At 44.7% G+C, this 26,500-nt stretch overlaps 1 protein-coding gene across 3 annotated transcripts in view; it reads right to left on the bottom strand.

Annotated features, from left to right (window-relative positions):
- The window catches only part of sea (mitochondrial citrate transporter scheggia), a 138,060-nt gene that overhangs the window by 101,335 nt on the left and 10,225 nt on the right, over positions 1 to 26,500 (bottom strand). For all 3 annotated transcript variants that reach the window (XR_012893967.1, XM_075887753.1, XM_037419026.2), the window contains exon 3: positions 21,091 to 21,298. Coding sequence is in view for 2 of the 3 variants with exons in the window: in XM_075887753.1 (XP_075743868.1) it covers positions 21,091 to 21,298 (208 nt within the window). In the remaining variant the exon portion in view is untranslated. The remainder of the gene's footprint in view (positions 1 to 21,090; positions 21,299 to 26,500) is intronic.

Raw genomic sequence — 26,500 nt, 5'->3', positions numbered from 1 at the left:
CTACCAATAGAGCTAACCAGAAATCTAGCAACCGACAGCGTGAAGGTGAATGCATTGAGAACTCGAAGCACATGGGCACAAGTATTTCGAATGAGTTCTGCGAAACCTGCTAGGTGGCAGAAAGGTTAAGAAGTGGAAAGAAGACTAAGAACCGTTTATATCATAAAGCCACAAGAAAATTCGTATAGATTTTTCAACAACTGAAAGACTTTTCTTTTTGAAAAGTCCGCACGAATTTTCTTGTGGCTTCGTGCCACAAATGGGTAGAGGTGTGTGCCGTGATGTCATCATCACCATTTATTGAACCCTTAAAGGCCCCTTGCGAGGTATTACATAAGGGCGAGACAAAAACACAATTAAACGGATGCATGATTGTCAATGGTACAAAGCATAATCGAAAGTGAACTACATGATAAAAAACAATGTCAACAGAAGGAAAAATATATATATATATATACGTGGAAGAAAACTGCAACAATTGTAAATTAACTAACATATCAAGTGATTTGTGATTAGCTGTTTAAATTTTAAGGGGTTTTGTTCGTGCACTATGGATTCAGGCAGGTTATTCCAGTCTTCAATGGCAGTAGGTAAAAATGATTTATTGAAAGCGTTAGTTGAACCATGTAAGCGCTGTAAACATAGAGAGTTAAAAAGGCGACGCGATGAACGGGCGGGAGGTAGAAGAACGGTATTGCATTGCGACGGCAAATTATGGTATAGTTCGTGCAAAAGGCAGAGCCGAGTGACCTTGCGGCGAATTTTTAGAGGAGGGAGGTTGAGGGATAGTTTGATACTGGTAATACTTAAGTGAGAACTGTATTGTGAGGTGATGAATCTGGCAGCGCGATTTTGAATTGCTTCTAATGCGTCGATTAGGTAATTTTGGTGAGGGTTCCGAATAGCAGAAGCAAATTCAAGTTTAGTACGCGTGAAGGTTTCGTAAGCTAATTTTGGGATTTGCGGTGGGCAGGACGTAAGCGATCTTTTAATGTAGCCAAGTGATTTTGCTGAAGCAGAGACTAGTTGTTGTATGTGCTCGGACCATGTTAGTTTACTTGTTATTATGACGCCAAGATAACGATAGGAGTCGACCTGGGTTAAGGGTTGGAAGTTCACAGAATACTGGAAGGAAAAGTTAGTGCGCTTGCACAAAACTTGCATGAATTTACATTTTTGTGTATTAAGCTGCATTAGCCACCGCGAACACCAATTATGTATGTTAGACAAGTCATTCTGGAGTGTAATTTGGTCAGTGCAACATGAGATGCGACGGTAAAGCACACAATCATCTGCAAAAAGGCGGATGGTGGATGAAATTTTGTCTGGAATATCATTAATAAAGATTATAAACAAAAGAGGCCCAAGAACGGAACCTTGCGGTACACCGGAAACTACATCAACACGGGTTGATTCATTATTCGCGACAACAGTATACTGAACACGACCGGTTAGAAAATTTTTAATCCAAGATAGGGCTAAAGGGTCTATACTGAGACAAGAAATTTTACTTATTAGTCGGCGGTGGGGAACACAATCGAAAGCTTTGGAAAAGTCGAGGTATATTACGTCTGATTGGAATCAAGAGTCTAGGTTAAAATGAAGGTCACTAGAAAATTCGTACAGCTGTGTCTCGCACGACAGTCCACGCCGGAACCTGTGCTGGTTATAAAAAAAGAATGAATTTTCGTCCAGATGAGTTGCAATGTGGGAGTAGATTGCGTGTTCTAGCAGCTTGCAGGCAATGCATGTTAACGAAATATGACGATAGTTTGAGGGGTCTGAAGGGCTTCCTGATTTGGGCACGGGAATGACTACTTATCTTTCAGTCTCTAGGAATAAAACCAGTGTCAAGGGGTTGGTTAAAAATAACTTATACGATAAGACTGGATATTATTTTTGTGCTTTTCAGAATTTTAGCGGGTATATTGTCTGGGCCAGGGGAACTCGAGAATTTAAGGTTGTCGATTAGATTTGCTATTCCTTCGCTTGTAACAAAAATGCGTGGCATCTGCGGGAAGTCTCTGGGCGAAAAGGACGGAACATCGGTGGAGGGTTGAATATAGATGAAAAATGGGAATTCATGATTTCGTTGCAGTCAGTGGCAGAAACGGCCGAACCAACGGGATTAGTAAATGGCAAGTTTTGAGCAGCGCTGTTTTTAGGAGACAAATACTTCCAAAATTTTTGTGGGTTGTCGCGCAGGATGCCGAGGAGATCATGACCGAAGAATTGCCTTTTTGCATTTTTTAACAGTGAAGTGTACTCGCGCAAACATGTGCTATACTTTTCCCATTTAACAGGGGATTTCGATAACTTGGCTTCTCTGAAGAGGCGTTTTTCTTTTTTGACAGCCTCCTCAAGGAATTAGAGTACCATGGTCTTTCGGCACCCCCGCAAATACAGATTATAGGTACATGTCTGTCAATTAAGGACAGCAATTTGTTTTTAAATAACACCCAGTTTTGTTCAACTGTTCTCGAAGCAGCACAATGAAAAAACGTTTCATAGAAATCTGCCAGTTCATCAATAATTTTGGAAAAATTGGCTTTGTTATAATCGCTGATGTACTTATTGAGAGGTTGTTGGGTAGGAATAGGAATGAAAAGGCCAATTAATAAAATTTTATGGTCACTGATACCATCTAGGCATTGAACTGAGTTTACAAGATCGGGAGTTGAGACCAAAAATAAATCGAGTATGTTGGTACCACGAGTGGGCATAGCAACCATTTGGGCAAAATTAAACATAAGGCACAAATCTAGAAAGTTTCTTGAAAGGGGTGAGTGAGCAGCTAGGTGAACCCAATCAATGTCTGGGAATTTGAAGTCGCCACACAAAAAGAAGTTCGAACGGGGAAAGCGAGAAGTTAGGTCTAAGACAACAGAGTAGAGTTCTTGTGTAAAATTATTGTCAAAGTCGGGGACTCGATAACATGCGATTACTACTGTTTTACTGGTTGGAAAAGTTAGATTTACGCACAGGATTTCATGACGGCATTCTGCATCAATTCTGGAGGAAGGCAGACTAGGCTTTACAAGCGCCACAACCTCGCCTCCCCGGCGCCCCAGCCTATCTTGCCTGTGAATACAGTATGAAGATTTTGCAGAAAGTAGTTCGTTATCCTGAATGTCCGGGTTAAGCCAAGATTCAGTAAATATCGCGAGATCAGTACTGTTATCTTCCAGTAGAGCTTCAACGGTTTCTCTTTTGGGCAGGTAGCTCTGCACGTTAGTAAGCATTACAGTTGCGTTATGGAAAGCTGAAATGGCTGTGAAGGGCTTGCTTGGAACGTTAGCATGAGAGAGAGCGGACTTGTGGGCACGTGGAAATTGCTATGTGGTTAGTTCAACAACAGAATCGGTTATTGCATCGTAGATGTATTGTTTCTTATCAATTGTCAGTTTGTCAAAGCCGATTTTAAAGGTTGCGTTACTTTGCTGCCCAAAAGAGTATAACTTTTGCCTTGCTGAATAGTCTCCCATATAAAGAAGGTTGTTTCTTTCATGATTAAAGACACAGCGCAAACAACGGCAGGAAGAAAGGAAGAGACAGGACAGAGCGCTGACTTACAACTGATCTTTATTAGGAAATGCGAACAAATATATATCATGGCAGGCAAAAAACACGTGTCCACCACAATATCAAAAAATTTCGCACAAGCGTCACCATCACCATATCGCTACTGTCTCACCGCACACGTGTTCATCCTACAGATAAGAAGTCCATCTCTTTTTGAGAGAGGGTTACAGATGCCCTACTTACACATTGATCTTTCAGACGTGCAATTTCAGCCGCTTCCATTATCTCCCTAGTTTTTCTTTCTTTGTGCCTGGCTAGGATTTTAGTGTCGCGAAACTGCGGAGTGCACCCACAATCCCTACAATGGATGCCAAGGTGGCCGCTAATAGTATTTTTCACGTTGTACTCGTGCTCCTTCAATCTTGTGTTTACGCACCTTCCTGTTTGGCCCACGTATATCCTTCCACAGGACAGCGGGATCGAATAAACTACATTTTCCGCGCAAAGTATGTAGCTAAATTTATGATTTACTGCGCAGAGCTGCGGCCCTCTTGCGGGTTTATTCACTTGCGCACATATGGACAACAGCTTTATCGGCGCAGAGAACAGCACTCTGACGTTGGCATGCTTCCCTATCTTTTTCAAATTGTGTGCGATCCCATGCATATACGGCACAACGGTACACTTTTTATTTCTGTCGCACTCCGATAACGATTGCCGGCCCTGGGTATGCTTTAGCTTTTTTAAAATAGATTCTGCGACAGAAATTAACAGATGTGATGGATAAGCTGCTGCCTTAAGGCGTTCAAGTTGTTTACTGAAGCTCTCTGAAATTAAGTGGCGACAAGACTTCTTTAGGGCATTAGTAAAGCACGTAGTGGCAATAGACCTCTTTACCAATTTAGAATGGCAGGAATCAAAAGGTAGCAATGGTTTACTGGCTCGTGGCTCATACTCCCAGCAAATGTGATCTGTTTCAAATTTAAGCTTTAGATCAAGAAACCTAATGACCTGCCCCACTGGTAATTCATGCGTCAAAACAAGTGGCTGGAAATACTTTCGAAATTCATTTAGCACTTCTAACATTAGTGGTTGTAGGCCTGATTCGTCCGTCTGAAAAATAACTAAGAAATCATCTACGTAACGGAAGACCTTGGTCAGCCTTAAAACATTCATGTGGTCGTGCACATGCCTATCTAGATGCGCTAGGAAAAGATCACTTAATATCGGAGCTATGCTAGATCCAATGCAGACCCCATTTGTCTGGATGTAAACCCTGTCATTCCAAGTTGTAAAAGTCGAATTAAGGTACATGGTTAAAAGCTCTAAAAAACTGCCAACCGCTAACCCTGTGTCGTTCTGAAAGGCGGTTGCACCATGCTTATCTATACACTCTTCAATACACAGCATAAGTTGACTATGAGGCAAAGAATAGTAAAGGTCCTTTACATCCAATGAGCATTAAATTTGAAACAGATCACATTTGCTGGGAGTATGAGCCACGAGCCAGTAAACCATTGCTACCTTTTGATTCCTGCCATTCTAAATTGGTAAAGAGGTCTATTGCCACTACGTGCTTTACTAATGCCCTAAAGAAGTCTTGTCGCCACTTAATTTCAGAGAGCTTCAGTAAACAACTTGAACGCCTTAAGGCAGCAGCTTATCCATCACATCTGTTAATTTCTGTCGCAGAATCTATTTTAAAAAAGCTAAAGCATACCCAGGGCCGGCAATCGTTATCGGAGTGCGACAGAAATAAAAAGTGTACCGTTGTGCCGTATATGCATGGGATCGCACACAATTTGAAAAAGATAGGGAAGCATGCCAACGTCAGAGTGCTGTTCTCTGCGCCGATAAAGCTGTTGTCCATATGTGCGCAAGTGAATAAACCCGCAAGAGGGCCGCAGCTCTGCGCAGTAAATCATAAATTTAGCTACATACTTTGCGCGGAAAATGTAGTTTATTCGATCCCGCTGTCCTGTGGAAGGATATACGTGGGCCAAACAGGAAGGTGCGTAAACACAAGATTGAAGGAGCACGAGTACAACGTGAAAAATACTATTAGCGGCCACCTTGGCATCCATTGTAGGGATTGTGGGTGCACTCCGCAGTTTCGCGACACTAAAATCCTAGCCAGGCACAAAGAAAGAAAAACTAGGGAGATAATGGAAGCGGCTGAAATTGCACGTCTGAAAGATCAATGTGTAAGTAGGGCATCTGTAACCCTCTCTCAAAAAGAGATGGACTTCTTATCTGTAGGATGAACACGTGTGCGGTGAGACAGTAGCGATATGGTGATGGTGACGCTTGTGCGAAATTTTTTGATATTGTGGTGGACACGTGTTTTTTGCCTGCCATGATATATATTTGTTCGCATTTCCTAATAAAGATCAGTTGTAAGTCAGCGCTCTGTCCTGTCTCTTCCTTTCTTCCTGCCGTTGTTTGCGCTGTGTCTTTAATCATGTATTTGAACCAACTCGCCCAAGCTTTAACCTTAGCAAGTTTCATTTCTAGTACACAGGGCTCTTTTAACTGTTCCTATGTGGATCCTTACATCCTCATCACCCTCTTCGCCGTCTCTGTCTGCCGAGCACGTACCCTGTCGTTTTATCTAAAGAAGAAGTGGCTGCCGCCAGAAGTTTTGGTGCTTTTTGGTGGCTTCTTTCCATCGCAAGGACATGGAACAAGAATGTGCAAAATTTTACGTGCAGAGTGGAATAGGCAGGCAAGGTTTTACAAGGATTGCTTGTTCCTGCGCCTTCATGGCCCAAATATACAACCTCGACCAATTAGAAAATGGAGAGAATTCAGGAGCCTGGCGGATTCAACAGCTGAGTTTATGTGGATGCAAACTTTAGCTGAACTTCGTGCTTCTGAACCTAAGTTTACAAGGGCAAACGTCGACGGTGTCAAGACCCTCGGGGATGTGTCTCTTCCGGACGGCATTCGCAAAGTTCTGAACAAAGGACCGAAGTTCGCCATACAACCTGTAAAGACTGCGCCTGAACTGCTAACCTTGGTGAGACAAGTGTCTGAACTGGCTCCAGAGGCGGACGCTGACAGGTGCGTGTCTGAAGGTGTTGATGTATTGGTGAAGTGCGGTCAGAGGGAGAATGACTTTCGAGTTCGGCAGACGGTGTCCTTCTTGAGAACTAACGCTTTGGCTGTGTTACCGTCCGATAAAGAAGGGGGCTTCCTAGTTTTAAAAGAGTGCACGTTTATATCAAAAGCTGAGGTAGCGATATCTTCAGCTTTCACCTTAAAGGAAAATGTTTCCCTTCAGCAGGTTAGGTCAAAAGCCAAGAAGTTATGTAAAAAACTAAATCTTGAGAGCTTGGTGAAATCGATTGACAAAAGCAAAGGTGGGAGCTTGCATATGTTTTTCACTGCAAAAACCCATAAAGTGGACAAGCCATTAAGGGTAATAGTATCGGAAAGTGGTACGTGGCAGAAATGCTTGTCTTCGTTTCTGCAAGAAAAGTTAAGGAAATTGGAAGTAAATGACCCCTTTATTGTGCGAAATTCGGACGATGTGATTGCGTTTTTAGATACCTGTAACGACAAAAGCTACATGGCATGCTCATTGGATGTAAAGGACCTTTACTATTCTTTGCCTCATAGTCAACTTATGCTGTGTATTGAAGAGTGTATAGATAAGCATGGTGCAACCGCCTTTCAGAACGACACAGGGTTAGCGGTTGGCAGTTTTTTAGAGCTTTTAACCATGTACCTTAATTCGACTTTTACAACTTGGAATGACAGGGTTTACATCCAGACAAATGGGGTCTGCATTGGATCTAGCATAGCTCCGATATTAAGTGATCTTTTCCTAGCGCATCTAGATAGGCAAGTGCACGACCACATGAATGTTTTAAGGCTGACCAAGGTCTTCCGTTACGTAGATGATTTCTTAGTTATTTTTCAGACGGACGAATCAGGCCTACAACCACTAATGTTAGAAGTGCTAAATGAATTTCGAAAGTATTTCCAGCCACTTGTTTTGACGCATGAATTACCAGTGGGGCAGGTCATTAGGTTTCTTGATCTAAAGCTTAAATTTGAAACAGATCACATTTGCTGGGAGTATGAGCCACGAGCCAGTAAACCATTGCTACCTTTTGATTCCTGCCATTCTAAATTGGTAAAGAGGTCTATTGCCACTACGTGCTTTACTAATGCCCTAAAGAAGTCTTGTCGCCACTTAATTTCAGAGAGCTTCAGTAAACAACTTGAACGCCTTAAGGCAGCAGCTTATCCATCACATCTGTTAATTTCTGTCGCAGAATCTATTTTAAAAAAGCTAAAGCATACCCAGGGCCGGCAATCGTTATCGGAGTGCGACAGAAATAAAAAGTGTACCGTTGTGCCGTATATGCATGGGATCGCACACAATTTGAAAAAGATAGGGAAGCATGCCAACGTCAGAGTGCTGTTCTCTGCGCCGATAAAGCTGTTGTCCATATGTGCGCAAGTGAATAAACCCGCAAGAGGGCCGCAGCTCTGCGCAGTAAATCATAAATTTAGCTACATACTTTGCGCGGAAAATGTAGTTTATTCGATCCCGCTGTCCTGTGGAAGGATATACGTGGGCCAAACAGGAAGGTGCGTAAACACAAGATTGAAGGAGCACGAGTACAACGTGAAAAATACTATTAGCGGCCACCTTGGCATCCATTGTAGGGATTGTGGGTGCACTCCGCAGTTTCGCGACACTAAAATCCTAGCCAGGCACAAAGAAAGAAAAACTAGGGAGATAATGGAAGCGGCTGAAATTGCACGTCTGAAAGATCAATGTGTAAGTAGGGCATCTGTAACCCTCTCTCAAAAAGAGATGGACTTCTTATCTGTAGGATGAACACGTGTGCGGTGAGACAGTAGCGATATGGTGATGGTGACGCTTGTGCGAAATTTTTTGATATTGTGGTGGACACGTGTTTTTTGCCTGCCATGATATATATTTGTTCGCATTTCCTAATAAAGATCAGTTGTAAGTCAGCGCTCTGTCCTGTCTCTTCCTTTCTTCCTGCCGTTGTTTGCGCTGTGTCTTTAATCATGTATTTGAACCAACTCGCCCAAGCTTTAACCTTAGCATGTTTCTTTCAGTTTCCGAGAATACCGGAGGATTCTAGATTTATCTTTGAAGTGCGCAAACTTAACGATAATTGGGCGCATTTTGTCGGCGCAGTAGCGATCGAGCCGGTGCGCACGCTCTAAAGCTGCGTCGGTGATGATTATTTCGAGGTTCGTGGCGCAAAAAGAAATCATTTTTGCTGTCGGCACGCAGCTGCCGACAGTTTTCGCTACGCCGCCACTGCCTGTGCGTTTTTTTGGGCGCGCCGATTAAATTTTTTTTAGTAAAGCTGGCTTTACGTGGCAGTTTATTCTGTCACCAGTAAATTATCGGTCCTTTTTTAAATTTTCCCTCTAGTAAACGCATCGCAATCAATTTGCCTGACGGTTACAGTAAAATAACTGGATCAGAAAAAGCGCCAGGCCTGCGTGGAAGGCGCACCACAGTCACAGCGAGAGCTAGAAGAGCGGCCTTTCAGAGCCTTTTCTAAACACTCATTGCGTGACTGCTGCAAGCGCACTTGCTTGAAACCCACTACGGCATTTATAATAAAAATTTTAGGGTAGTAGGCTGGCATTCGCCAAATACTTGCAAGGAATTTTGTGCCAATTTTTCATGCAGTGACTGACGACGATGAGGAATTGTGTCTGAAGCGAGTATGCGCCACAGTTAATGGCTGAACAAGAACAATATTTTGTAATGGGTTGGAGCCTTGAACAACCCACACGCTACGCTATTCACATTGTGCAACGACTGGTTAATTGTTCTTTCGCTGTTTTCAAATGCTTTATAAGTCATACTAACGCGATTGCTTTCCCGACATCAACCTTGCCTAAGGCAAGCTTGCCTACAAGTCCCAACCACTGGTGTGGCTCAATGGTAGAATACTGGGCAGGCACCCAGCGGACCTGGGTTCGAGCCCCACTATGTCATTAATGCAGATAAAACACTAAGTACGTAATGTCTTGCGTTTCCTCAGCTTTGTTATGCATTCGTTGACAATCAAATCGAGTAATCTGCGCCTAACTTCACTCGTGTTCTATCTTCCACTAAATTCGACTAACTAAATCTAGATGCCAATTTTTCTTAACGGTGTCTAAAACAGTACATTAATAATGCAGCTTGCTGTGCGAGTCGCTTCATAATATTCGGAAGAAGAATCCAACGAAAGACAAGAAGACAACAAAGGAGAACAACTGCAGAAAGCAAGCATTGAACTTCAAACACAATGTTTATTGCAGAAAGGCCAGCCACACACAACCAAACAATGGGTGCATAAACTATGCTATTAGAGTCATTGGACAATTGCACACCTAACAGTGCACATGTGTTAAGGTGTTAAAAACATCACATTTTTATGAAACACTATTGAGTTGACGCTAGCGTGCAATCACTATGTAGCAACGTGAGCTCTTTATCTGTGAGGAAAACTGATGGATGATTTACACACGTGCTTTTTGCCATGTTGTGTTTTTTTTGGGGGGTTTAAATACTTTACATTCGAGCTTATTTTTAATTCCTTTGCCAATAACACTTATTGATTTGAAATCAGGGACGCAGAGCCTTTGCAGTACAGTGGTGAGTTTCCACCAGTACTTGTAGTGAGTAAAATGCGGTGTTCACGCAGTCTGTCATTGAAGCTGATCGGTTCTTCTGACCTTTGTAGACACGGCCACATGGCAAGGAAATTTCGAAACTCACATACATCTGCACTGCAAGGGCTGTAGCTTCACCCCTGATTTCAAATCAGGGTGACATAAAAAAGAAATTGACAAAGAACATGTAATATGAAAGTTGCGAAGCCTATCTGATTGATTGATTTGTGGGGTTTAACGTCCCAAAACCACGATATGATTATGAGAGACGCCGTAGTGGAGGGCTCCGGAAATTTTGACCACCTGGGGTTCTTTAACGTGCACCCAAATCTGAGCACACGAGCCTACAACATTTCCGCCTCCATCGGAAATGCAGCCGCCGTAGCCGGGATTCGAACCCTCGACCTGCGGGTCAGCAGCCGAGTACCTTAGCCACTAGACCACCACGGCGGGGCATGCGAAGCCTATCTATATAATAAAAAAGGCAACGTGACATATGCGATGCAAACCCTCAGTTTTTAGTCAACAGGCACACGTGAAGTTGATATTTTGGCTTTGTGGAAATGCGCTGTTTGCGACACCTTGACATGCTTAATTCTTGGCTTTGTTTTGTTAAATGTGCAACATACTAGGCTCTCATAACCCATTTACGCATGCGCTGATGGTTCATGTGTGTGGGGGCTTTCTTTATTAAATATTTAGTTTTTAGTCCAACACTTGTCCTGTCCGGTTCCTTCGCTGTTTTCGTGCTTTTGGATGGTTTCTTATAAAGTAATGTTCGCTAAAGATCATCACTTTTATCACCATGCGAGTGACGTAACAACTGTCCTCACGCACTTTCTCTTCTCCTGATAACTTCCCACCATGCGCATTTAGGAATTTACTTCATCAACACACGACGTGATCTGTTACACCATACATCCACAAACTATACAGACTGATTGACCTCCTTTTAGCATGTTGTATGAAATATTCAGAAAAATCATCTGAATTGTGCATAGTGTTTTACCGTAGATCATCGTTATGCAAGTAATCGAAGAATTGATAAAACTGCCAAATAAAAAAAGAGCCCTCTATATGACAGATTACAAACGGCATTAAACTCTCAAGAGATATCATCAGCGGTTCTAGAAGTGTTGTGTCCAATCGTTCTGGCACAGGAGATTTGCAAAGACAGGGTCAAGGCAGCTTGAAGATACTAAATTTCCTTCAGTAGAAGGAAACTTGACGTTTATTTAGAATAATCACAGGACAAGCGTCATGTGATGGATATATCGTGAAACTAGACGAAGATGTCTCCACTGAGCCCTGGCCCTCCTGCAGGTCGACGTTTTTTACTAGGCATTACCACCACAGTTTAAGTGTCCCTTTCTTGATGTGAGAAAGACATGGGCATAGGTCTCACGCTCGTGCAATGGAGCAAAAAAAGGATCGCCGTTCGCCACGCTCAATTATTGTGGCTGGTTGTCATCCACCGTGACACCGCTCTCCTCAAGAAGGGTGGTGTGGCCGGGAACCACTGCAGTAATTTGTCGTCGAACTTCTGGCCTCGTCGGGCTGCATAGCGCCCCACTTATCGAGTTGGGAGAACATATTGGGACGGCCATCAGCAGGCCCACAGCCTTCCGGAGGAACAGGAAGAAGAGGAAAAGGATCACCGCTTTCTCTGACTCTGCGCCGGAGCGACCCAACAACGTGTTTCGCGAACAAGTACATGTGTGCCATTCCACAGCTACTCCACTTTAAGAAAAAAAAGAGAAAGAAAGCTGGAAAGTTTTTCTGGAAGTGGCAATGTAAATTATTGTTTTTTAACCCCTTCCCTCTCCCCCCACCCCCCTTACAGCATCCCCACTTTTTTGTTTCTTTGGAAAGACTCTTGGTAGAAAGAACGTGCATACTTAGGGGGTCATGCATACCTACAATTGTGGAGGGAAATAGGCGGCACTTGGACAGCCTTCATTGAAAAGCTGCAGCCCTTGAGTCACCTGTTGTAAGGCCCCAAGGTTGAAATGAAATGAAAAGGAAGTTAAAGAAGAAACAGATGAAACTTCAGCTACACGTTAAAGTGTGTACAGTAGGCAAGCGGTAGTACCAGATTTCTCATAGCGTGAAAAAAAAATTGCTGAATTCACGGCACCATGCAATGCTTTCGCGATTTTGTGAAATCATCAAATCCGAAAATCAAGGAGTAGGCACAACTGCCCATGTAATAGATTAACCGAATTACTCGCAAATGTGAGATAAGAAGTGTACATTTAAGGGCTTAGTATTTTGTTAGATATCATTTGTATTGTATACCGTTTCCTTGTTGTATGAAGAAGAAGAAATGGACAGGTATTTCGGCCATTCCTTGTTTTGTCGTACAGTGTGCATAGGCCAGGCGGGACGCTCAAAAAACCTGAAGAAATGTCCATCACATCATCGTGAGGAGACTCGCCTGCTCGACTGCAGAGAGTGCAGTTGCTCGCCAGTTTTTAAGATACCCAGCAATGAAATAAATGCGAGAGGGAACTGAGGAAAAAATATATCAAATACAACGATATGCGATAGGGAACTGACTGAAGTATATAAAATTCACAAAAAAAACCAATCCTGATCGTGTACCTCCCATAGCGTTATCACGAAAAGAAGCTTTTTAGAGAAATGTAATTAAGATTGTATAGTTCCCTGGGTTCAATCTTCATGGTTTTTACAGCGCATGCGCACGTGTTGTTTATTTATAATGTGATCGTCTCATGCACAGTGTTTTCATCTGTACTAGCTGCATCACATGTAGCACATGTTCATCTTAGTTTTCTTTTCGAACCGTGTTGCTTTATGAAAAATACTGACGTCCAAGCTTGCGTGTTGAATCTTGTGTGCACGCGTCCTTCAAGGCTGGGTTCGTCATTCTGTCAAATGACATGCCAGTAGGTTACCGCCATGAATATTGTGAGACATATGCAAAGACAGTACAAAAAAAAAAAAAAAACATCCACGAAGTGTCTGATGATTGGTGGCAAAAACGTTCGTCAGTCCGCTCGTGCTTTCGTCCGCCCATTCTTTCTTGCTTCCGTCCGTGCGTCCGTTCATCCATGTGACCGTCGGTGCATCCATTCATCCGTGCGCCCTTCCATGCACCAGTCCATACGTCCGTTGTTTCGTCTGTTCGTGCGGCCATCCCTCAGTCTGTCAGTCCGTCCGTGCGTCCACCCTTTATCTGTCTGTGCATCCATCCGTACGTTCGTCCGTCTATCTACTGAACACTGCCAAGTACAGCCATCTCAAATCTTTTCATCATGTATTCCTCATATAGAAGTGCGCCATCCAGCGGGCATGTTAAGGACCGCTATTTTGGGTATGTGGCACCAGTGGCTACATACACCATCAGAAGATGGACAGACCCGCACCCTGCGTAGTTTCGCCCCTAAAAAAATGGTGCACATGTGTGGAAGCAATAAACATAAATTCAAAATACATACCGCGGTGGCAAATTGTTCTGATGCGTGTTCGATCCCAGCCGTGGTAATTACCATTTGACGAACGCTAAACGATTGCTCAAAACGTCCCCAAAACTTAGTAATGTACTATACACGACTTGATACAAGTACCCCCCTCGCCCCACTTTTTTCCCTCATTTTCAGTGTGCATGCTCAAAAACCAAGCAATTATGAAACGTTTGCCAATTCTAGTAATTTCATATGTCGTATTTTGCAGTTAGCACTAAAAGCTCTGAATTTCAGCCAATTAAGCAAAAAAAAAAAAAAAAAGACGCAGTAAAGAGCTTTTTCGACTTGTGGTTTCAGTTGCCACGCCGCCGCCGCCGCCGATGACAAAAAGGGGCCGTATGCCGCCGCCAATGATTTTACCCGCCGTGCGCCGAAGACGTCACCGCCGCCGACTCAAAACGAGCCCCACGCCGCCGCCTGTCGAAACCGCCTTGGTGCACACCTCTACAAATGGGTGCTTGCCTTCTTTCTCTTTTTTGACCCTTGCGCCATTTTGTGGGTTTCCGTAGAACTCATTCGCAAAAACATGCAATTTTGAAAAAGCAAAACTTGCATTTTTCGACTGGAACCCGTTTTAAATTTGTACAATTTTTACGCCAAAATAAAATGCATACATTGTCTAAGAGGTTCAAGTCCTTTGCGATGTACCAGTGAATAATGTTACAAAGCAGTAACGAAGTCCTCGGACCAGCTGCCCCCAAGCGTAACTTCCCGTCATATCGAACATTCTTTTATGGGGTACGGGTTGTCACATGCACCGGCTGTCTTTGTCTCGGCTGTGCGCTTCGCCTGCAGGGCAGTGGCTATGGGCGGGCCCCTCTGGAATGTGCGGAAGGCCGGTTGTGTGCTACAGAGACGACTGCCATGAATTCCTCCTGCGCGGTCGCCTCCGAGTCCCCTCGCGTGTGCCACGTGCATCTGCCACGTGTGTGAAGGGATACTTGTGTTGTGCTCTCCATGGGTGGTTGGTTCCCCGAAGTGACATTCCGTCCCTATCTTCGGAACTAGACGGCGAGGCAGCGGGAGCAGCCCGCCAGAAAAAAACAGGAGAGAGTCGCGAGAAGAGTCGTCGTTCGGACGTTACTGTCCGACATGTTGCAAATAAACGTCTTGTTAACTACGCCAGTCCCTCTGCCTCAGCTTTCCGAGTTCTGAACATCCCCGTGGCCTGCGGAATGACGACCACCACCCAGCTCCACGCTACCTACTGGGTCTGCTGCGGCCACCGACGAGGCTCGTAACAATAAAAAACAAGTATTGCTTGCAGTGGCCATTTCTCTAGGTGTCCTTTCTCTTCCTGCGGTGCCCGTGAAGGCCGCCAGCTCTATATTGAACTGAGGCGGCAGTTTCGTGACGAAGAAAGCTATTGAGGGAGAATGATAAATACTCCACCTTTGAGCACTAATTATTTGGCATGCATGACAGCGACAGACTGCGCGACTGTGTACAGCAAAGTGACCGACTCAATAATCCAGCTTTAAGGCACTTCCAGTAGACAACTCGACATACCGGTTTTTGTTACTTCGAAAGGAACCCTGCAACGCTTCTTCAAGCAGCCATAGAATCGATTCACTAAAGGAGCTTAGTGCCTTACGAACTCACTGCTGCAACAATTTTCAGAATCCGTCCCTAATGAGTGGACTTACAAAGATTTGTTGAAGGCTGTGATTGCATTCTCCCTCCTCTCATCTCAATGATGTTACATGTGTAGATTAACTGATGGCCAGGCGGTAGTGACAATCGTGAATAGTAGGCCATCAGGCCTGCCAAAAACACGAGAACATCTTGAGCCCTTAGCCCAGAACGAACTGTTTTATTATTTCCCAAAACGGCCACCCCGCTGCTGTGCCAGGCTTGCACAGCTCAACACAACTATCAGCGCCGCGTGGGGGCGCTGCATTTGAACCAACATTGTAACACTCCTCCCCTCTAAGGAGGAAGACTACGGGGAGTACCTATTCACCGGTTTCCTAGTTCTTGTGCCATGTCGCAACTTCGGCATGCTAGCCGTAGGCACGACAGAGTCACTGTTCACATGCACACCCCTGTTGAGCGCTGTCCCGTCACTCTGTGGCACAGCTACTCCCAGAGAAGCTAGTTCCGGGTAGCTGTTCCTGATGAGGCACTTCTGGAATAGCTGCATGATGAAGCGGCAGCTCCAACTGTGGTGGAGCTGCAGCGTTAGCAGTTTCAGGAGGAGAGGCCAATGTTTCTGTCTGCACAAGGTGCAAGTGGTCGCTGTGCCGGTTTCCTAAGGTGCCATCTTCAAAACAGACACTGGCTGATGATGAAGTGACGTCCACGACACTGGCAGGCATCCAGAGTGTGCCCCTGCGAAAGTTTCGCGCGTACACATCATCACCTGGCTGCAGTGATGGAGCCTGCCGGGACCCTCTGTCAGCATACAACTTCTGCTTGAGTTGTTTTAGGAATACAGATTTATTTACAGGTACCTCAGATTTATTTACAGATGCCTGCAGGCTTGGCCTGAGGACATCCAACGGAGTCTTGAACATTCTTCCTGTCAGGAGTTCACACGGTGGCCGACCTGTCACTTTATGTGGTGTGGTCCTAAAGTGGAACAGAAACCTGGAGATCTGCGTTTGGAAGTTCCCAGAACCAGACTTCTTGAGTTTGTTCTTCACAGTTTGTACAACTCTTTCAGCTGCACCATTTGAGGCAGGGTGATACGGCAGTACAAGCATGCGGCGTATTCCACTTCGAGTTAAGAACTCAAGGTACTGGCACTGGTGAAGGCAGGACCGTTGTCTGAAACTATGACATCAGGCAGGCCATGCTGAGCGAATGCAATTCTCAATGCAGAAATGATAGCTTCTGCAGATGTAGAAGACACAGGAAAGACTTCTATCCACTTTGAGAACGCATCCACAATAACCAAGAATGTGCGACCTGGAAATGGTCCCCCAAAATCAATGTGAAGCCTTGACCAGGGTCGCTGTGGAAAAGGCCACGGTGTCTGCTGAACCGGCTGTGCAGCTCGATGTTGAGTCTGGCACGTAGCGCAGCTCTTCACGCTGTTGGCAATATCATTGTCAATGCCTGGCCACCAAACATGGCTCCTGGCAATCATCTTGCTCTTCTCGATACCCGGGTGGCTGGCGTGAAGAACACCAAGAACTTGGGTCTGCAATGACTTTGGGATCACTACTCTTGATCCCCAGAGTAGGCAACCCTCATGGAGACCAAGTTCTGAGCTTCTGGTATTGAAAGGGTTCCTCTCTCGTCCTACTGGAAGGCTTTCTCCTTTCAGAACTGCAAGAACAACATGGCCCAGAAGTGGGTCATTTCGTGTGGCTTGGGCTACAACACCTGGTGAAAGGAGTCTCGGATATGCCTCCTCTAGCAAGATTTCAGCAGGTCGTGGTAATGCAGTAGCGTCAGTTGGGAGAGGCAGTTTACTAAGAGCATCAGCGTGGCCGAGCTCTTTGCCAGGCTTGTATAAGCAGCTGTCTGCTTACAAGTTTGTACTTGTAGGCAGACAGCTTCAGAGCCCACCTGACCACTCGAGGCGAAGCTTGCACGGGAACGGGCTTGTTGGCACCCAGCAGACCAAGAAGTGGCTTGTGGTCAGTGCGTGCTTCGAATGACATGCCCCACAAGTACTGGTGGAACCGATCCACACCAAACACTAAGGCCAGTGCCTCCTTGTCGAGTTGACTGTAGTTTTGTTCTGCTTTTAACAAGCTCCTCGAGGCAAAAGCAATGGGATGTTCCCCGCCATCAGCATCTTTGTGCGCTAGAACTGCACCTATACCATAAGGCGATGCGTCACAGCTGAGGCAAACAGGCCTGGCAGGGTTGAAATGCACTAGAACTGGAGCTGATGTCACCAAGTGCTTGCAGGCATTGAATGCATCTTGTTGTTCATGTCTCCACTCTCACTTCTTCCCTTCACAAAGAAGTAAGTGCAGTGGACGAAGGAGCGATGAAAGATTGGGTAAGAAGCGCCTGTAAAAGTTTACAAGTCCCAAGAAACTCTGAAGTTCCCTGACATCCTGAGGTACAGGAGCATGCAGAATGGCTGCTACCCTGTTAACATTCGGGGAAAGGCCTTCCTTGCTGATGATGTGCCCGAGATACTCAACTTGCGGCACGAAGAAATGGCATTTTTCAAGTTTCAGCTTGAGGCCCGATTCCTGAAGCTTGCTAAGTACAGCACGAAGGTTGCGAAGGTGCTCAGCATTATTTGCGCCAGTCACAAGAATGTCGTCAAAATAGACTGCTACATGAGGCAGTCCCCTGAACAAGTTCTCCATCTCGCGCTGAAATATGGCAGGAGCAGATGAGACACCTAAAGGCAACCGGGTGTACTGAAATAACCCCATGTGCATCAAAATTGTGACATACTCCCTAGAGGCCTCATCAAGGACAACTTGCTGGTACACATCTCGCAAATCCAATTTTGTGAATTTCTCACCTCCAGCAAGCACAGTCCACAGGTCCTCGATCCTTGGAATGGGGTACTGCTCCACTGGGTTTATGGTGACACCAAAGTCTCCACAGATTCTGAAGCGTCCATCCTTTTTGGTCACAGGAACAATAGGTACAGCCCACTTTGCTGTCTTGACTGGAACAAGAATGGAATCTCTTCTTAGTCTATGGATTTCTTGAGTTACTCCATCTGTCAAGGCGTACGGCAGTGGACGTGGCTTGAAGAACCGAGGCGGAGATCTGAAGGAACATGTAGAGAAGCTTTAGCACCCTTGAATGTACCCAGGCCTTCTTCGAACACTTCGGCGCAGTCTTGGACTATGTGTTTGACGTCGGAAAGTGCGTGGATGTTCACTTCAACATCGGAGACGCCAATGCCCAGATCACGCATCTAGTTGCGTCCAAGAAGAGTGGGCGATCCGTCTCCGGTCGGAAAAATAGGTAGGTCGGCCTCTCTGCCATGAAACTCCACACTGACGTCAGCTTTGCCCTGAACCTTTTTTAGTTCCCCGGAATAACTTCGCAGAAGCACTTGTGACGGCTGCACAAGTACCGAAGGCAAAAGCTGAAGAAGACGCGACTTGGCCATGACAAAGACACTTGCCCCCGTGTCCGCTTCCATGCGAAGGGGCTTGCCGCAAACGTCAACAGTGACGGTGAAAGGCGGAGGAGGCGTGGCGTAGTCGACTTGCCACATGTCAAAAACTTCGCAAAATGAAGTGGTAGCGGCATCCTGCTTGCGTACCGTATAAGTACGATGATGGTTACTCGACGACGGTGAACTGCAAGCCGAGAATGAACGTGCCTTGGTCGGGCTGTTGCTTTGGGGTTGGCTGTCCCTTCGTCTCGAATTGCACACCTTCGCCAAATGACCTCGTTTGTGGCAGTAATTGCAGATTGTCTTCACATGCTTGCATTTTGATGCAAGATGTCCGTCACCACAGCGGTAGCAGGTGACGCCCCCAGAACCTGACGAGACACAGTGAGTCTAGAAAGCGCTGCTTGTGTTCTCTTGCGCCATCTCACTTGCGTCTCTTTTTGCTGCTTCCATTGCCAGGGCGGTCTGCGCAGCATCGTCGAAGGTGAGGTCCGGATTTTCCAGAAGTCTTGTTTGGACATCCACGTTGTTTATGCCACACACGACGCGGTCGCGGAGCATGTTTTCGAGTTCAGTCCCGAAGCTGCAGTGCTCGGACAGGTTTTTTAGTGCTGCGATAAAATTGCTGACCGATTCCCCTTCCGCGCGAACGCGTGAGTTGAAACGAAAACGCTGCATGACGGCAGAGGGCTTTGGACAATAATGGCTTCCAAGTACTCGAAGAATCTCGTCCAGATTCTTGTCACTGGGCTTGGCGGGCTTGACCAAATTGCGGAGCAAAGCATACGTTTTCTGCCCGCAGCAGCTGATGAACACGGCAGTACACTTGTCTGGGGCGACATCATTCGCCAGGAAAAATGCTTTGAGCCGGTCCACGTAACAGGGCCAGTCGTCTCCTCCCCCCTCGAATGGCTCGAGGTTGCCGAAACTTGGCATGGTGAACAGATGGCAGAGAGCTGCGGGAACGAAGACTTACATGAAACTTCCTTTCATCCTCGTCGCCAGTTGTTACAATGTGTAGATTAACTGATGGCCAGGTGGTAGTGACAAACGTGAACAGTAGACCATCAGGCCCGCGAAAAACACGAGAACATCTTGAGCCCTTAGCCCAGAACGAACTGTTTTATTATTTCCCAAAACGGCCACCCCGCTGCTGTGCCAGGCTTGCACAGCTCAACACAACTATCAGCGCCGCGTGGGGGCGCTGCATTTGAACCAACATTGTAACAGATGAAAGCGTTGGAAGATGAGCAAGAAAGGATGGCAAGCAGAAAGAAATACGTCACATGCGCCTCATGACCTTGAGCACTTTCTCTCTTCTTTTATCCTTTGTTTTAATATGTGGCTTCTCAGTGTAACTGTGCGCGCATGCATGGACAAGTCCCGGCCTCCCGCCGCTGACCCAGTAACGACCGATAGCATCATGCTCAAATAAGTCAATAGCTGATACAACGGCTGTGATGACTGTTTTTAGGGGCGAAGCTCCTTAGGGCGTGGGCTGTGCATCCCCTGTAGCCTGTATGTAGCCACCTCTAGTTTAGTTCTTGCAGTGTTCACTAGATGGCGGTACCGTCCCCTGTATGTAGCCACCTCTAGTTTAGTTCTTCCAGTGTTCACTAGATGGCGGTACCGTCTCCTGTATGTAGCCACCTCTCGTTTAGTTCTTGTAGTGTTTACTAGATGGTGGTACTTGTAGCTGATGATGAAAAGATGCAAGATGTTATAAACTAGAAAGCGGTACTTGTAGTTGATGAAAGACGCGAGATCTTATAAAATAGGAATGATGTCACATATGGCGCGTGTCATTGGTTGAAGGCAATCGTTCGATTTAGTGCGGCGACGTACGCTAGGGGGAGCGATGTAATAAAATCGAGTGGGCAAAATGTACAGAGGATTCATGGTTTACAAGGTTTACCTCCGGAGCTTCGCCCACTCATCATCATTCACTTCGTGGATATGGCGGAATTTTTTTTTTGAGCTTGTAGTGTCATCTGAAGAAATAAGAGAACAATTTTTAGCTGACTTTCAAACTTTATTGAGAATGCCACGCCGGGTAGTGCACTATAATATTTGGCTCGCGTGTTCTCTGGAGACTAGACCACTGTTCGGCAACATTTTCCGACCATGCTCATGAAGTCTTGCAGAGCTCCTTTATATGTAATTATAAAATATAAACCCTACTCACAATACAATAGAAATGTTGGAATATTACTCAATTTCACAGTTTTTTCATTTCTACCAGAGCCTAAACACCATTCTGGCCAGTTGTCGGTCCCTTTAAACGTGTGCACCATCTCAGAGGCTGTAGTTATGAATTCCAACCAAGCAGACTGCTTGGTAAAGAAGAAATCAGCCAGCGCTCACCTGACTGCCGACTTTGGCACAGATCCATAGACGAGCACGCTAAGCCCCCGGTAGAGACCAGTGACGCCGTGCGATCGCACCGTCTGGCGCACGACATCTGCAATGCCATTGTACCGAGGCTTTGCTGACCGTTCATCCAGTTGCAGCTGCGTCTTCACGTACTCGGTGGGAAAAGTGATGCAGATTTCTATGCCACCTGTGATGCCACCTGCACGAATGTGTGAGTGTTTAGGCTCAATTTACTATAGTGTCCTAGTTAAAAAATAACATGCCGTACAATCTAATAGGCTGAGAAAGATCATGCACCGGGGAAGTTCTGACAGCCTTTGCTTCCCCACCATGTATACAGATGTGAGCAATCCATAAAGAATTTCTGGGAAGTCCCACTTTTGGTAAAGTAGTGAACTGTCTAGTATTGAAAACTGGGCAAGTTGGTAACGATTCATTGTAAGAGGTAAACGGCGCGAAACACTAAGACAGAGAAATAGAAAGACACAAGACGAGCGCTCGCCTTGTGTCTTTCTATTTCTCTGTCTTCGTGTTTCGCGCCGTTTACCTCTTACAAGTGAACTGTTGTGCACCATGACAGGGGTCGGCAACACTTTGATGATGATATATGGTGTTTTTTGGCGCAAGGGCCATTTGATGGCCAAAGAGCGTCAGTTCATGGGACAAGGAATGTGGACAATGATTGTGATTAGCGGCTGTATAAGGGCCATAAAATTCCTCGCAGTCAGGCGGGTAAAAACATACAAGTAATAAAATCATGACCATGCCGTGAAAGGTGTGTGTGGTGTGAATAGGTGAAAAAAGTTGGTGATAATGAAAAACGATGGTGGACATGTATGGCATTCAAATCAAATCAAATCAAATCAAATCAAAGTTTATTTACATCCTGAAGATGTGGGCAAGCTTGGGCGAAAAGCGAAACAATTCGCTTGAGGAAAGCCCAAGCCCCCATATACGAGGCATAGCAGTAGAGACACACAAAGCTGTGAAAACGCTATCAGAAAACAAACTAGCGCGTTACATACATGAAGAAAAAAAAAATACTAACAATGATACTCTCACGGAATCATACCAGCGCGTTACAACAATGATACAGGGTATGTGTAAATGTTCATGCCGATAGTCAATCGATAGAGATAATGATTTGACCCAACAATTTATTCAAAAACAACAGGCAAACATCAAACAAACAAAAGCAATGTAAATATATCTCTCTTCATACAGTACAAATTTTTTTTTTTTTACGGTGATTGGTTACAGGAAGTGTTTTTTAATATGACTTATACTGCGTTTCTCTACTTCTATTTCGCTTCTGAGGAGAATATTTAGCAAGTGAGGCAAACAATACTGTAACATTTGTCGTCCGTATTCAGTTCGGCAGAAGGGGATGTTCCAGAAGTCTTGTTTGCGGAGAGAATAGAAAGGAACATTTCCTCTTAGATTAGCAAGATTTAGAAGGTCATGCTGATTTTTATAAACAGCCTTTTTATATCTGATAGCTAGTTTCCAATCATAAAATTTTCCTATGGGTACAACGTTAAAACGATGAAACAAATCCTTTGTGTGCGCATGATATTCAACGTTAGCTATGGACCAAAGAGCCCTTTTTTGTAACATTAATATTCTATGGTTATTCCTCTGTGTGAAATTTCCCCACACCAAAGAACAATAATTTATGTGAGATAAAAAAGCGTGTTGTACAGCATGAGTTTTATCGATACAGGAAGAATGTGTCGAAATTTTGCAATAGCACCCACACTTTTAGTCACGTGAGATTGAACGTGGTCGAAATGATAGTCCCAGGACATATTTTTTTGGAACAGCACACCTAAAATTTTTATTGAGTTTACAAATTCTATAGGCGCCGTGCCTAAATATAAGGAACTATCAATGGTGACTGAAAGCTGACGCGGATGAAAAAGAACGGCCTTTGTTTTTTTATCATTGATCAACAGCGAGTTTTCTTTACTCCACTTTTGTATGTCTTCAAGGGCGTTATTTATTTCAGGTGCTAAAATTTGCAAATTTTTTCCAGTGAAAAATAGGCTAGTGTCATCAGCGTAAATTACATAAGTTGGTGTTTTGTTGATAGTGTTTATATCGTTTATGTAAAGGATGAACAATAAAGGACCCAATATGCTTCCTTGCGGAACGCCAGTGACTACCTGCTGTAACGATGAAACGGCCGTTCCTATGCTGACACATTGAAACCTATGCTTCAAGTAGGATTTTATCAAAAGCAGTGGCACGCCGCGAATACCATATAGTTGCAGTTTTTCTAACAAAGTTGCATGCTGAATCCGGCCAAAGGCCTTAGAAAAATCTATGTAAATGCCTACACATATCTGTTTTAATTCAAAAGCCTTAAGAAATGATTTCCTTCTGGGTTAGTAGTGCAGATTCAGTTGATTTGCCGTGGAGAAAGCCATGCTGAGACTCATTAATTAAATTGAAAGCGTGACTAAATTTTGTTATTCGTTTATGAATAATCTTCTCAAGGCCCTTTGAAAATATAGGCAATACAGAAATCGGCCTGTAATTCGACAACTCATTCCTATCGCCCTTTTTGTGCAGGACACTAACTTTAGAGATCTGCATCATTTTCGGAAAACAGCCTGTTGCTATTGCAAGGTTGTATATGTGGGCAAGCAAAGGAGCAATGACGTCAAGCACAAACTTTACCGGCTCGATCTGTATATCGTCAATATCCCTAGCTCTGCTGTTTTTGAAAGACGCATAAATATCTCGCACCTCGTGTTCATCCGTTGGCTCTAAATAAATACTGTGCTTATTTTCCTTAATACCATAGGTTGCAGGAGGGATGCACTGTCCGATACTAACCGCATCCCGAAAGAACTTATTGAACGCTTCAGCAAGTTCTTTTCCGCTTATGCGCTTACCGTTTATAACGAGATCATCGACAGTCGATGGCGGTTGCGTACGGTTTAACAGTTTATTTAGTTTTTTCCATACATCTCCTGTTTGATTACAGTATTCCCTGCGGAACTGGTCATGCAGATATTTGTTCTTTTCACTTCTAAGGAAAGAGGTTAGCTTATTTCTATATTGCCTAAAGATATCAAAGTCAGTATCCAGTCTACTCTTAAGAAACTTTTTGAACAATCTCGTTTTTTGTTTAATTCTTTTTAAGCATTCACGGTTTATCCATGGTTTACGACCTTTACCCTTTTTTATATTCTGCGTTATTAGGATAAAATGCTCATGGTAGATACGTTTAAAAATGGAAATAAATGCCTCGTAAGCTGCATCTGCAGTTTCACTACGTCTGACGTCTTCCCAGTCTTCTTTTCGAAGCTTTGAAATGAAAGCATGCAATGTTTCAGCGGTGATTTTCTGAGTTGTTATTTTTGCTTCTGCATCCTGCAGCTTATGTTTTACTGATGTTCTTGCGAGCATGTAAATGGGAAAGTGGTCGCTGATACCGGAGCACAAGGCTCCTGATATCACGTTTTCTGTGCTCATATTCGTGATAAACACGTCAAGCAATGATTCTGTGCAAGGAGTGACGCGCGTCGCAGTGTTTCCTAAAAGCGTATAGCCATTTGACTCGACAGTGCTGAGAAGGGCCGCTCGATTATGGGAAGGTTGCAATAGGTCTATGTTAATGTCACCCCCAAGTATTAATTTATATCTATTGTCATTTACATAGCCTAGCATCTTATCTAAATGACTGATGAAACAAGCCGAGTTTCCGTCTGGTGGTCTATATGCAACACAGAAAACTTGTTTGTGGGATAATATACATAAACACTCAATATCACTCGTAATGGTACAGATTTTCGCAATAATTTCAGATTTTCGTTCGTTTTTTACTAAGATAGCCACGCCACCACCCTGACGTGTAGCTCTATTTATAAAAAAACTGCGATACCCGTTACGTTCGTATATGTTGCTGTTTGTGTCATACCAGGTCTCGGTTAACATGATTATGTCAAACTGAAAATCCATAGCGTCTAAAAGGACCGATAATTCGTCCTCTTTATGCCTTGCCGAGCGAATGTTTAAATGAAAACATGTGAGCATGATACCTGCATGAGATTTGAATAACTGATCGACGTCATGGGGTGATTGAGCCATCTTGAAGACGAGATGAACACATAGAAATGGGTGGTGTGGATCACACTATCTTTTCAACATCCTGCGCAGTGCGAATGTGCACTACCGGAGCGGATTCTTCCTTTCTGGCGAGAATCTTTCCGTTGCTCGTCCACACGAAACGCCAGTTCTGAGCCTTCTTTTTCGCAATTGCCATGCCAAGCAGGTGCTTCATGGCTGGGCTTAGGTGTTCGTTTATGAACACAGGCGTCCCTTGCGAGTGACCGAAATCTTCACTTGTTATGCGCATTTTCTTTGCCTTTTGAAGAACCATGTCCCGCTTAGAGCGGCTTTTAAATTGTGCAACAATGTTTGGAGTGTCCTTTACATTCTTCGAGACAACACGGTGGCAAACTTCGACGTCGCTTTCATCAATGGGGACATTCAAAAGTTCTCCAACACGATGAAGAGTCTCGAGAAGCTTTTCATCACTCGATTGGGGTATGCCTTTAATTTCAATGTTTCGGTTGCGTGAGTACTGTTCCGACGCAGTGAGCCGCTGCTCATGTTCAGAGCTCTGTTTTTTCGGCATTTCACAATCTGCAGCTAGCTTCGCGTTTGCTTCTTTGAGCGCCTTATTTTCTTTGAGAAGTTCTATCTGTTCTTTCTTTGTCTTTTCAAGTTCATCATTCATGAATTCCAAACTTTTCCTAAATTCACGCATTTCTGTCCTGAGTTCGCGTTCCAGTTTTGTTTTGAAATCGCGCATTTCTTTCCTGAGCTCTTCTCGGAAATCTTCCGGCATCGCTTCAGGTGACAAAATGCAAACAAAGAAAAGGAAAAATAGTTCATGCACACGGTCGCTATATTGGGCAGCAAGTAGAGGCAGCAAAAAAGAAACAAACAAAAGGTTCGTGAACCCAACGGAGAAAAAAGTGCTAACCTGTGTAATAAATACAGAGCGTGCTTAACACGGCTTTCTTGCGCTGCCCCTGCTGCCACCAAGTGAAGTTCCACCGGCGTTGCAGGCCTTTTTGTAGCGGTAGCTGGACTGATCCCCTGGTGGGTGCGTCGTCGTCAGCTTCCTGCTTCGTAAGCGCTGCCTTGTCTTGCTTCGATGGTCCGTGCTAGTGAACTGGTATCTGTGTAAGAAATACAGAACGTGCTTAACACGGCTTTCTTGCGCTGCCCCTGCTGCCACCAAGTGAAATTCCACCGGCGTTGCAGGCCTTTTTGTAGCGGTAGCTGGACTGATCCCCTGGTGGGTGCGTCGTCGTCAGCTTCCTGCTTCGTAAGCGCTGCCTTGTCTTGCTTCGATGGTCCGTGCTAGTGAACTGGTATCTGT

The sequence above is a fragment of the Rhipicephalus microplus genome, chromosome 3 (genome assembly GCF_043290135.1).
Source record: "Rhipicephalus microplus isolate Deutch F79 chromosome 3, USDA_Rmic, whole genome shotgun sequence".
In the NCBI taxonomy this organism is placed as follows: domain Eukaryota; kingdom Metazoa; phylum Arthropoda; class Arachnida; order Ixodida; family Ixodidae; genus Rhipicephalus; species Rhipicephalus microplus.
Note: the sequence above shows the minus strand (reverse complement) of the source record. Positions and strands in the feature narration are given on the sequence as shown.